Source organism: Epinephelus fuscoguttatus, linkage group LG5 (assembly GCF_011397635.1).
Source record: "Epinephelus fuscoguttatus linkage group LG5, E.fuscoguttatus.final_Chr_v1".
NCBI lineage: Eukaryota > Metazoa > Chordata > Actinopteri > Perciformes > Serranidae > Epinephelus > Epinephelus fuscoguttatus.
Genome location: NC_064756.1, coordinates 18,647,439 through 18,659,500, shown reverse-complemented (window position 1 = coordinate 18,659,500; position 12,062 = coordinate 18,647,439). Strand labels below are relative to the sequence as shown.

The 12,062-nt window shown below is 39.9% G+C and overlaps 2 protein-coding genes across 3 annotated transcripts; one reads left to right on the top strand and one right to left on the bottom strand.

Annotated features, from left to right (window-relative positions):
* Positions 1–690: 690 nt before the first annotated feature.
* Positions 691–7,004, bottom strand: trappc6bl (trafficking protein particle complex subunit 6B, like). Of its 2 annotated transcripts, none has more exons than XM_049577161.1 (7): positions 6,806–7,004; positions 6,352–6,449; positions 5,978–6,045; positions 5,761–5,878; positions 4,133–4,216; positions 3,956–4,049; positions 691–2,736 (listed from the first exon to the last, which is right to left on the bottom strand). In XM_049577161.1, the coding sequence occupies exons 2-7, from the start codon at positions 6,445–6,447 to the stop codon at positions 2,705–2,707; spliced, it is 492 nt and encodes a 163-aa protein (XP_049433118.1). In that variant the 5' UTR covers positions 6,448–6,449; positions 6,806–7,004; the 3' UTR covers positions 691–2,704. The 2 variants fall into 2 exon arrangements, with proteins under 2 accessions (XP_049433118.1, XP_049433117.1); XM_049577160.1 differs by having other exon boundaries at positions 6,730–6,813.
* Positions 7,005–7,130: 126 nt separating this feature from the next.
* Positions 7,131–9,549, top strand: bloc1s3 (biogenesis of lysosomal organelles complex-1, subunit 3). The gene is made up of 5 exons (XM_049577159.1): positions 7,131–7,271; positions 7,388–7,503; positions 7,627–7,816; positions 8,559–8,659; positions 9,116–9,549. Exons 2-5 carry the CDS (start codon positions 7,390–7,392, stop codon positions 9,299–9,301), a joined length of 591 nt encoding a protein of 196 aa, XP_049433116.1. The 5' UTR covers positions 7,131–7,271; positions 7,388–7,389; the 3' UTR covers positions 9,302–9,549.
* Positions 9,550–12,062: the final 2,513 nt, after the last annotated feature.

Here is a 12,062-nt window from a genome sequence, read left to right as displayed (position 1 = left end):
GGGCTTGATTCCAGCCTATGACCCTTTGCTGCATGTCACCCCCTTTCTCTACTCCTTTCACGCTAGCCCCAAAATGGTCTTCAGAAAAAAAAAAAAAAATTGTACAAATGGTGGTCATTTGTGAAAATTATTTTGCTGAACAAAATGTAAATATCTTAACTTTTGTTTTCCACATAGCTCATTTTCTGCAATAATCCAGAAATGAATGGAAAAATCACGTTGGCTTTTTGATGAGGAAACCAGTGTGACATTAACTTTTTTTTTTTTTTTAAGATTATTTTTATGGGCTTTTTGCCTTTATTGACAGGACAGAGAATGAAATAGGGAGACAGAGAGAGAGAGTGGGGACTGACATGCAGCAAAGGGCTGCGAGCAGGATTCGAACCTGCGGCTGCTGCAGCGAGGCGATGCTTCTGTACATGGGGTGCTGGCACTATTCACTATGCTGCCGACGCCCTGACATTAACTTCAATAATTTGCTTCCCTGCACCAGTCTATGGCCATTACCTCTAATATCCGATGAAAACTTGATGCTAAGGTGTCTCTCTGTGTATGAGGAAATACAACTTCCATGTTGTGACTACTATAAACAGAAACTACTGTAAGAGCAAATATGGAAAGCAGCATCCACACGGTGGTTTTTCAAGCCCGAGCCTCAGTGACACACAAACTGGAAACACAGTGAATTGATTAAGTTACATGTAAAGACCTTTATTGTGTAAAACTATTACACTGATGGCAGTGAAATACTGGAGCACTGTCAGGGATATTTTACTTAAACAGAGACAGTAATGAAAGCAGAGTGAGCACCATAATCCTTCAGAGAGAGCTATAACGTCAACGTGGTGGTATACCAAAATGTAACTTTAATGAAAATCCAAGTGTAAATAAAACATTGTGACAAATCTGATGATGGATTAGAGAGAACCTGGGTCTTAAAACACTAACTTAGATTCATCATGGTTGTCTTAAAACTGAAGTTACAGTTTAGCCTGTGCAGTACACTCACATACAGTAGAACCTCTTAATGCCGAGCTCATGATATGGATCAACAACATGAAAGAAATATTAATAACTTAAGCAGGGAAGATGGGAAATGGAACTGCTGTTGCTAAAGCACACAGTGAAATATGTTGTTATGCAGACAGGTAATAAAAAAGATAAAGGAAATGCACAGTGTGATACAAAGTGTGAACAGTTTTTGACTTCTCATTATTTTTTAAGCGAGTGTGAAAAACAATTTTCAACTACGGGGTCTCTTTTCTCCCAGACAAATACTGGGGGCGTATTAGAAAGATGAACTACAGATTTTTAAGAACAAGGCTGAACAGGCAAGGAGACCCTGGACAGACTTCGCCCAAACTGTAAAGCAACAGACATGGAAATAAAGAAAGCTCTCTGTCTCCATCTAGTGGCAAAAATAGGCAACAGCATCTACTGGAGAGGTGATTTTCTTTATCACTGTGTCAGTGAGTTGTCCTTTCTTGTTCTAAAGGCTTTGTTTTGTCACATTATTATTCCACTTAGAGAAAATGTTAAGTTGAGAAAGTAAAATAATCAAAGGAAACAACACAAACTTAACAGTTTTATAGTTTTAAGCTGTTTTGGGATTTATGTTTGAGGAGACTTTTATACAAAGCAAAGAGTCATTTCACAAATGTAACACAGAAATTCATGTGAATTGGTTTAAAAGCCACACAACATGGTAAAAACACATTTGCAGCTCACTATATGCTAGAGAAATTCAATTACTACATATCAATGCTGTGCAAAAGGACAAAAATTGTACATTTTGGTACCAAAATAAAAAATCCGTAAACTAATGTGACATCCCTACAGAGGAATAGACAGAGGCGCAGACAGTGTTACCACATCTATAATGGAACATACTGAAAATAAAATTCCTGTACCCACGACTCATTCTAGATTTGCATTTTGCCTTTAAATGAACTGAAATTTGAATGACCACCAGCATGCATGAAACACCCAGCTCCTAAAGGCAGTCTGCTACAAGGCAGAGCAAAGCACCAGGAGCTAGTTACAGATTCAGAGTGTCTGCAGAGAAACAAGTGTTGAATAATGAATCTAATGAGGCAGGTGTAATGATGTTCAAAGGCTCACTGGCTGTTATTTGGATGGATGCTCAAAGCGATGGTATGGCAGTTGATGTTTTATCCTAAATTGATTTTTATTTTCAATTATGTCTTAGTGAGTACTTCTGAGTCAGTCCTCTCAGTTCAGACTGCACCCAACATTGCAAGATATTACAAAGAACATTAAATTACCATGTGATTTACTATACATTCACATTATTGTTTTCACATCACGGACAGTCAATATTTCTTTTCAAAGCTCGGCCAGGTGGGCTCAGGCAAGGCCAGTGAAAACTAAAGCTGAAAATATCATATATTATTTCCTTTGTATACGAAACAAACATGAAAATAAAAATGCAGAAGGAATAAAACAAATCTTCTGTATCAGAATACCACACGTGAGAGGTACACCTGCTAACCCTTTTTGCTCTTTCATGGGTACCTAGTTGTCAGCCGAACCTGGCAAGTCCTGTTTGACCCAGTTGTGGAAATCACGGTGGTGTTTGATTCCCTCTGTGGGTGGATGGACAGGAACTACTATCCTCTCTTTAGGATTAGCCCAAACCCACAGGGCCCTGTTCATCAGCTCCAGGGTAGCAGAGAGGATAAGGTCATAACTTCTGGATCACCACTTGGAACTTACCTGGCAAGACAAAATTAAGAAGAGGTAAACGATCTGTTTTAGGGGTCGACAGATAATCGACCTGACTGATTATCGGGGCCGATATTATGAATTTTTGGGGTTATCGGCACCTGTGATTTTTTTTCCACCAATATGCCGATATACAGTTTTATTTTCCTTAGCGGTGCTGTTTTGCCCCTGGCGTGCTTCTCACTGCCTGCATGTACCACTCTAGGCCCTTTAAAGCAAACTCAAGACCTACCTTTTTAGCCTGGCTTTTAATTAAGCTCTCCTTTATTTTATTTTATTATTATTTTTTATTATCTGTTTTTATTTAGCTAGCATATTCATTAACTGTTCAGTGTTTTACTCACTATTTCACGTACTTTAAACCTCAGGGAGCACTTTTTTCTATTCATTTGTTTACTTGTCAAAGTTTTTTTTTTTCCAAAGTGCTGCTGGCAGCTCCCTGTACTGTTTCATTGGAAAAGTTCTCAGAATAAATATATGCTTAATTGCATTTGAATGTAGTGCTTTGTCAGTGTTTCTTTTTTTTAAATTCTGTGTCAGCTATGATTTTTACAGCAGACATATATCGGTTGTAAATATCGGCTGTCGGTATCTCTATTTCATAATAACTGGTATTGGCATGAGCTCTGAAGAAAACATATCGTCGATCCCTAATCTGTTGGGACCTTGACGGTATACTATGCAAGACAGTCAGTTACAGTTTGTAAACAAGCTTGCCGACAAAGGTGAAAGTAAAAGCCAACCCTAGATTAACTCTCGTTTGGCATTTCACCTCACTATATTTGCGTTCTTTTGGCACTGTGTCTCTTGGATGCCTGCTATTTATGGTCTGGCACCTGGTTGCTTACTTTTTATAAAGCCCTGACCTCATCTGCGTGCTGTCAGGGTAGATGCCCATAAACATCCCAAGCACAGTCAATAAGAAGCAGGAAAATACACCATCACACACTTACGTTGGGTCATACGTGATAATTGAGAAGGATTACTTCTGCATGACTCTACATTGTTTTTTCTAGGAGAACCCTGCATAGAATATCTTTAAAAGATATATCCAAAATGTAGCACCCTACTTAATGATACTTAATGAATCTCACAAACATGTCCTGACCTAACTGATCACACAACCTAACAGTTTCTTAACAGCATGTTATGTTACCACATCCTTTCCCACAGTAAAGAAAAACATGAATGATATTCTGATAGTACTCACAGGATGGCATAACAGAGACCTCAGCTGTCACCACGCTGTCCATACCAAGGTTAGACAGAGCTCCCCTCACAATGCCACATGAAAAAGCGAGGTACTGAAAGGAAACACATAAAAATACAAATTAACATGAGACGTATGGAGGTGGATTTTATTATTTCAGAGAAACAGTATGCTCACCTTAGGAGCCTGATCCAAGTATTGTTTTCCACTGGAGAGCTGAGTGAGCAGAGAAAATTTGTTGTCCTGCAGAACATAGGTGCCCTATAACAGAAAATAAAGGCAGGTATAGTAAGAAACCTTGTAACTAACAACACATTTTAAAGGATAACTTTTGTGTTTTTCAACCTGGACCATATTTCCCTGTGTAAATTGGTCACAGAGACTGATGTGAACAACAATTTTTGACATTGGTTCAGTACTGAGCGAGCGGCAGCCGCGCGACGGGCTGCAATGGAAGCTCACGGGCAATTGAACACTGTCGCTGTATGTCCATTAAAAGTGGTTATCTTCATCACAGACGGCTTAGATTGTTTTTATAAGTGGCTGAAGTGTCTCTTTACCTTTCACTTGATCAGGTCTGTTTGTTACTGCCCTGTTAAGCAGAAGTCTTATTCTGAAATATCATGAGATGTCACTTGTTGCAGGAAAACAACAGTGGAAATGTGTGTGAGATCTGTGTAATAATCAGAGTGGTTTGCGAAACAAGTAGTTTAGTGTTATCTAAAAGATATTCAATGTCATGGATTACCCTGATTTTAATCATGTGGATGAGGCTTTTGAATTTGAATTCTGCCTGTTTTTATGTGAGCCAGAGTATACGCATGAAGAGCGGACAAGGAGAGAGGGAGGAGAAAAGGCAGCAGAGGGTGAACAAGCAGCAAAGCCATGAGACTGGAAGGCGGATGGTGTTCCTGTGGGTCCTGTGACCCTATGTCCACAGAGGAAAAATGCCTATTTTGTTAAGAGTGGTTCAAGTTTACCCACTCCTGATCTGTGCCAACAAAATGAGGAGCTACACTTTAACCAACTGTCATTGACCATCTTTGTTGGATATGGACACACTGAAGTTTTGGCTAGTTGGGCTACAAATGAATCCTAACACTCCTGTCCATACACTGCACATGCACACCTGGCGATGATATTGAAAATCTCTTACACTAAATACATTTTCTATAAAATACGCTGGTTATTATACTCTCCCCAAATCTTACATAGGTTTCCTATGTCGTCTGACTGCAACAGTTGACATCTCGTGATATTTCAGTACCAGACTTCCACTTAACAAGGCAATAACGAATGGACTGAATCAAGACAACGGTGAAGAGACACCTCCACCACTTAAAGCAACAATCTGAGCTCTCTGTGAAAAAAAAAAAAAACACTTTAATTAACACACAGTGATGACACTCAATTGCCCCGTGTGCTTCCATTGCAGCCCGTCCCGCGGCTGCTGGCAGCTGCCTGCTTGCTCAATGCTGGACCAATTTAAGAAACTGTGGTTCACATCAGTCTCTTTAACCAGTTTACACTATGAAAAGGGTCCAGTTTGAAAAATGCTTAAGTTATCCTTTAACTGACACTGAATATGATTTTGTATATATTATTTTCTTCATTTACCAGCAAAGCTTCCTATAATTCAAAGGAGGTTATGTAAGATATGACCATAGTTGAGTTGTATTGAAGATTTAGATATTCTAAGCTCTTCTTTGCCAACATGATCTGTGTAATCACAAACTAAGTCACATTTTCACAAAAGAGACAGAAATTCCTGACAGTGAAAACACTAATCTAAACTTTTATTTTACCTGATGGTTTGTTCTAAGGTTGTCAACCTGTCTCCGGAACACCTTCGTCCAGAAGTCTTTACAGATGAACTTCATTACATCCAGCTCATCCTTGAAGCTGGGAGAGTCCCTGGTCAACCTAGATGGACCAAACATAAACACAGGCACTTAATAAAAGTGAGGATGCATGTTGCACAGCATTTACTGTTGCACATACAGTATGTGAGTGTTCATCTACCTCTCAATGAGTCCTTGTCCCACCCTGAAGCCCATGCTTTCAAGGACAGACACACAAACAGCTCTGTCCTGGAGAGAAGAAAGGTCAAGCTGTTTATTGGCTCAGTGGACAATAAATTATTGTGTGTGTTAATGTGGTTTGTCCTGACAAAACTGCAAGGTTATCATGTGATGGTTAGCTGAATTGTGAAGCCTGAGAGTGGGGGAGTGATTATCTGGTTGGTATCTACAAATATGCGCTAATTAGCCAGCACAATTAATACCAAATAGTGATAGTGTTTTGAAAGGTGCTCCCAGACCACAGTGTAATTCAAGTCTAAGATTATTCTTCACATTAAGTGTCAGTTGACTGTTTCCTGCCTTTATTGAACACACCTTGTTATCCATCTCTCCTTTACCGGACTGCTGCTCCTTGTAAATATGTGACACAATCTCCATGTGGAGAAAGTCGAACAGAGACTCGTCTGCCATATCTGCCAAACACACAAAAGTGATTATAAACCCCAATATAACGCTTGAATAAAACAGTTTCACTTATCAGTACCGCTAAATGTGAAAACCCTTAACGTCGTTAGCATTAGCTTGACAGTTAGCGCTAGATAGCAAACAAGTGTTGTTCACAGGCAAAATTGCCCAGGCCTAGTCTTTCCTATGTCGCCATATGAGACAACACAAAGCAATGCATGTTTGTATGACACAGCTTGCAATTAATCTGACTGAATTCAACAGCGTTGACTGTTAAATGTACCCTACCTGTAGGTTGCTAGCATAGATTTTAAGCTACGAGTAAACACAAGCCTGCTTCCTGGGTTGCGCTCGAAATATTTACCAGGGTACTCCTCGGGGTTCACTCTGGCGGAGTTAGTGGGAATTAACTCCTTAAATGAACGTTAATCACACGCTCCAACAACCAAGAACATTCGAAAAACTATATTTACAGTAATAAAATATATTATTTTCAAGAAAAGGGTGTTAGGAAATTCGTTAGAGAGTAGGAAATTCACGTTGAATTTAGGCATACGCCGATACATTTACAAACAGACTCTCTGACACGGAGCTGACATGTCTTCCAATTGCGGTATGAAACGTCACTTGTCATGTGACATGATAGTGCAGCTCCGATTGGGTGTTGGAGAACAAGCCATTTCCTTATTGCTCATGTGATTTGTGTTTTCAACAACACAGGAAAGGTTTGACAGTTTCGGGGGTTTTTGGACTCTGTATTTAAACATTTAACTTTTACATTGTATTTTAGACTCTCTCTGAGAAAACGTGTATTGAGCAAAGTGAAGCCGGTATGTCTGGAATACTGTAGCATATAACTTCCCGTTTTATTAGTAACGTTAAGCTACAGTAACTGTAGGTTGTCACAGTGTAGCTAATGTAGCTGTGTGTGTTTGTGTGTGTGCAGCGATGTCCAGCAGCTACCAGATTGTGGTGCAGGGCGAGGCCTCTGAGACAGACTCTGATGATGAAGTCTACATCACCTCCATGCCACCTCCCCAAACTGTCACAGTCGGAGCCAAGGTTGTGTTGCATGCTCTGTGTGTGTTTCAGAGATAAAAGTGTGTTCAGCAGCATTGACCAATACGTCACCTCTCCTGTCATTAACCTGCAGTCTGCTTTGTCTGTGATCTTGGGTGCTGTCAGGTTCCTGGGGAGGCGTCTGAAACAGACAGTGAGGGTGAGGAGGAGGAGCAGGCGGACCGAGCATCCTCACTGAGCCAGGAGAGCACTCAGATACTCAGGAGAGACCTGCCTCCTCTTATTGTAGTTAGAGACCATCCTGATATACAGTCCATCGTGGAAGACAGGCCAAGTCCCACACACAGGCCACAAGGTGAGGAAAACCATATAACAGTGGTTCCCAAACTGGTGAGTTGCGGCAAAGTCCATAAAAAACACTATTTATTTTTAAGTACAGTGAATTTCTGGCACAGAGCTTTTAATTTGAAATGCTGTTTCCTGCTGTAGAGTTAGTGACAAATGGACAGCTACTTAACAGACACAGCAGACTAGCTTGACGACATGTCCAAACCCAAGTATGATGCTGAATGTATGTAACTGTGTGGACCTTGAACTACTGCCAAACCAGAAATCTGGACCCTGGGGCTGGACCAGTTGGGAACCACTGCCATATAACATAATAAGTATAATAGATATTCCAGTGATCATTATGTGACAGAATACTTGTTACTCAGAGATCCGTTTACTGGTTTCTCATGATCTGCATCAGTGGGTGGATCATCAGCTCCAGTGATGCATTTGAAATTTGTTTGATAGCTCTGATAAAGCTGGTAGTTTGACCTTTGAGTTAAGAGTATCTTGCCACAAAGCCCTCCACGGTTAAACTATCCTTATTATTACTATATGGGTAGCCTTACTTAAGATCATATATTGTGGAGTGTTTGTTGTTGCAATGATAACTGATTACTTTTGACCAGTGTATTTCAGTGTTTGGCTTTTTTTCCCCATCACATTTCATCAGTGTTTAGTCACTGATGGCTTTAATCAGACGGAGAAGTGAACGATGAAATTTAAGTTTAGCTCTCAGTTATTTCAGTGTGTCGTTCTGTTTCCAGGTGAGACCCTTCTACAACAGAAGCTGCAGGAATCTAACAGCCGGCTGTTTACTGACGTTGCACAGACACTACGGCATGTTTATGGCAGTGCCACTCGAGAAGTAAGTAGATGTGTTTGACTCTGGACATTTATCATTACATATATAAATTAGGTATATAACATCTTGCTAAATGCCCCTTATACTACATAATTACAACAGAAGCCACTGTACTTATTCTCCAGTGTTGTAGAACAGGAAAAGAATATTTGGGAACAACATATTGCTATGCAGAGGAGAAGTAATCAGAATAATGCTGCATAGAGGGTGTGATGCAAACCTGTTGTAATTCAAACATCTAGGGTGGCTGTGACAGAGTAAGCTTATGATATAATGTCAGAGACATGACATTAGAATAGATAGAAATCATATTGCTATTTTACATGCCAGTACATGTAAAGTGGCAACACTTGTATCATTAACAACAATCTTATGACAAGCATCTTGTCACAGCTGATTGGTTGTGGTTGAAATGTCTTCATTTTAAAAGTTTTTTGACTCTGACTGCTTTTCTTAAAGGTGCAAAGTGCAACAGCTCAGCTGAATACGTCGCAGAGCGCCATCATCAACGCCTCCCACAGCATCCGATTAATCCTGGACGACCTCAAGGCTGTGTCCGAGAAGATCGACATCATCACCAGCTGTCAAATACTGCCTGATATTAACATCAATAATCCAAATAATTGTACTGCTCCTGCACCTTGAAGAATCAAATCAATATTTATGTGTAAAATATCATCATGGGAATATTTTCCATGAATATCAGAGAGTAGAAGAAAAAGCATGTTAGCTTTACTTCAGTGTTTACGAACAGCACCCATGCATATGAACAAATATGTATACTGAACAGTCACACACTATTTATCTGTCAGGTTTCTCTGTCCTTGTGCCTGGAGCTCTGGGGATATTTCTGTAAGGAGTAGAAGTTAAGGAAATAAAAGCATGTCCTGTCAGCTCATGCTTACAGCTCTCTTCTTACACTTTGGTCTTTTTATGAGGCATATCCTTTTATGTCTTTGCTCTTTTTGGGTCCTCTGTGATAGGTCAAGGAGGCCAACGTGTGTAATGTAACACCCACACTATCCAATGGCTGCTGCCCTAATGGATGAAAGCAAAGGTGGAGATAAGCGGAATAATTTTGAGGAATTTTCTCATTTTTTGGTTATAAATTTATTTTCAAAAACAATAGCATCAAAGAGCAGAAAACGAATACATACCTTTAACTGCACTTACAACAACATGCTGGTCACCTCAACTCATGGAAAAGGACTTTGGGGTCTAAACACAGTTACAAACACACTCATATATGTCAGTCGTATCTTCACCAACAATGTAAGATAATGCTACTGATTCAATCAGCCTGCTTAACTACTAAAACACTCTCCTGTGTTCAGAGCATCCTGTCCTTTCCCTCCAGTTGTCCTTTCATCCACCCATCAATTCGGTGATGTCCCATATCCAACAATCAACAGCTTCACTGTAAATCCACCCGTACAGACTGTGTTTAGTCATGTCAGACAGGTGTGTAAAGATACACAAACACCACGACCAGGAGGTTAAGAACTGTGCCCACGATACCCGCAATGCCAAGAATGTGTTCAAGGTCCACTTTACATCTGGCCGCTTGAGGGAGCACATGGACAGGCTCGATCACCTGAAAGAGACAGAGAGAGATGTGCAGTGTGTGGATACAATTGAAATGCATCCAAGGCAGGAGTTACTGACATATTTCTACCACCTGATGGCGCCATTGATAAAGATATGACAACACTCACAGAACACAATGTAAGACTTGCTGGTTCTCTTTGGTGTCTATAGTCCAGAAAATCTGCCATCTGCAATTTATGTGTAATAAACACATTATGGCTAATGCAGTGGTGGTAGAAGTACTCTGATCTTTTACTTACTGGTGAGTAAAATACCACCGTGTATTATCTGCCATGAGGGCCCAAGGACTTAGGGATATCGTATGCCGTAAAGCCCTCTGAGGCAAATTGTGCTTTTGGATACTGGGCTGCATAAATAAAACTGAATTGAAAATGTAATTGAATTATTAGAATCAGAATTCAGTTAATTGCCAGGTAGGTTTTCACACACAAGAGGGTTGCTTTTGTGTATTGGTGCTTCACATAAATATTGTAAAGGAAAATGAAATACAAGTAAGTATTACAAAAATCAAGGGAGATTTAAAGAGAAGAAAAATATAATCAAAATATGACCAAAAAATACTATGAAAAGACCAGAAAAGTGGACGCACTCTGTTACAAATGATTGCCATGCATTTAAGATTATAAAATGCAAAATTATTAACATCAAAATACACTAAAGAAAGTCCCCTGTATGCAGAATGGCCCACTTTGCTAGATTATAATGACTGATGCATGAATGTGTACATCACTACATGACTAATGTTGCAGCTGGTGAAGGTGGAGCTACTTCAACATCTTAATAATCCTAATAAATAATCATTATATTATTGATAATATTTAGTACTATGAATCTGAATCTTCAAGGCAACTCAAGATATCAAATACATTTAGAGAGGTGAAATATTTCCCTCTGAACTGTAGTAAAGTAGATGTATTAAGTAGCAGAAAATGGAAATGGTGAAGCACAAGTGCCTTAAAATTGTACAGTATAACATTACTTGAGTAAATCTACTTTCCACTACTGGTCTTACCTCTCTGCTGTTTCTCGCTCCTCTGTTATTCCTCAGTTCCTTTGGCGTGGGTCGCTCCATTTCTCACCCTTCAAACTCAGAACGAAGCAAAAACTACTTCAACTTTAATCCTGTTCAGTCCCAAAACAAATAGAAACCAATATTCACTGGCAGGACTTTGTGCACCATCAGCAGCTCTCTGAGTTTAAAGTCTTCTTTATCCTCCTCTCCCAGAGCTCCAGAGACCCACAGGTCTGTAAGAAACAAGAGAATAAAGGGATGCTGTTTTGTTTGGCTGTGCGGCTAATGGCACAGACTGTCACAACAGGCCAAGAAGCTGCTCTGTGTTAGGTTGCGTTGGCTCGTAGATGCCTCTGTCTGTGTTTCTGTGTCTCCAGTGTATTGCTAAGGGAGTGAAGAGGCCTCAAATACTTTGTGTTGACGTCACCGGTGTCTTCTTATTTGTGTGTATGTGTGTGTGTGTGTTCTAATTATTGCTGTGTCTTTAAGTGTGATGGATAAGATCTGCCATGTTGTATCTGAGGATGTGTGTGTGGAAACTGAAAGCTATTTAAGGAGATAAAGACAGTAGAGATGTTTGACTGTAACTACCAGCTACTGTTTCCTGTAGGGAATTAGTTTACCTTTTACATAGCTTAAAATTATTAAGATGAACAGACACACAGTGCAGTGTTGAATCACATCCATCATGCTTAAAGCAGACAGGAGAGTGGTTGCCATTGGTGAGCCTTGATAATAGAGATCCACTGAGGCTTCATTACAGGTGAACCCGGGGGCAGAGCAGAG

What these genes read in the sequence shown, in the direction of transcription:
- trappc6bl (XM_049577161.1), bottom strand. Translation starts at nt 6,447, where the DNA reads ATGGCAGACGAGTCTCTGTTCGACTTTCTCCACATGGAGATTGTGTCA. An exon ending in GGACAAGGACTCATTGAGAG is followed by an intron (nt 5,879 to 5,977) that starts GTAGATGAACAC and finishes TGGTCCATCTAG; the next exon opens with GTTGACCAGGGACTCTCCCA. An exon ending in GGTCTCTGTTATGCCATCCT is followed by an intron (nt 2,737 to 3,955) that starts GTGAGTACTATC and finishes TTGTCTTGCCAG; the next exon opens with GTAAGTTCCAAGTGGTGATC.
- bloc1s3 (XM_049577159.1), top strand. Translation starts at nt 7,390, where the DNA reads ATGTCCAGCAGCTACCAGATTGTGGTGCAGGGCGAGGCCTCTGAGACA. An exon ending in CTGTCACAGTCGGAGCCAAG is followed by an intron (nt 7,504 to 7,626) that starts GTTGTGTTGCAT and finishes GGGTGCTGTCAG; the next exon opens with GTTCCTGGGGAGGCGTCTGA. An exon ending in ATGGCAGTGCCACTCGAGAA is followed by an intron (nt 8,660 to 9,115) that starts GTAAGTAGATGT and finishes CTTTTCTTAAAG; the next exon opens with GTGCAAAGTGCAACAGCTCA.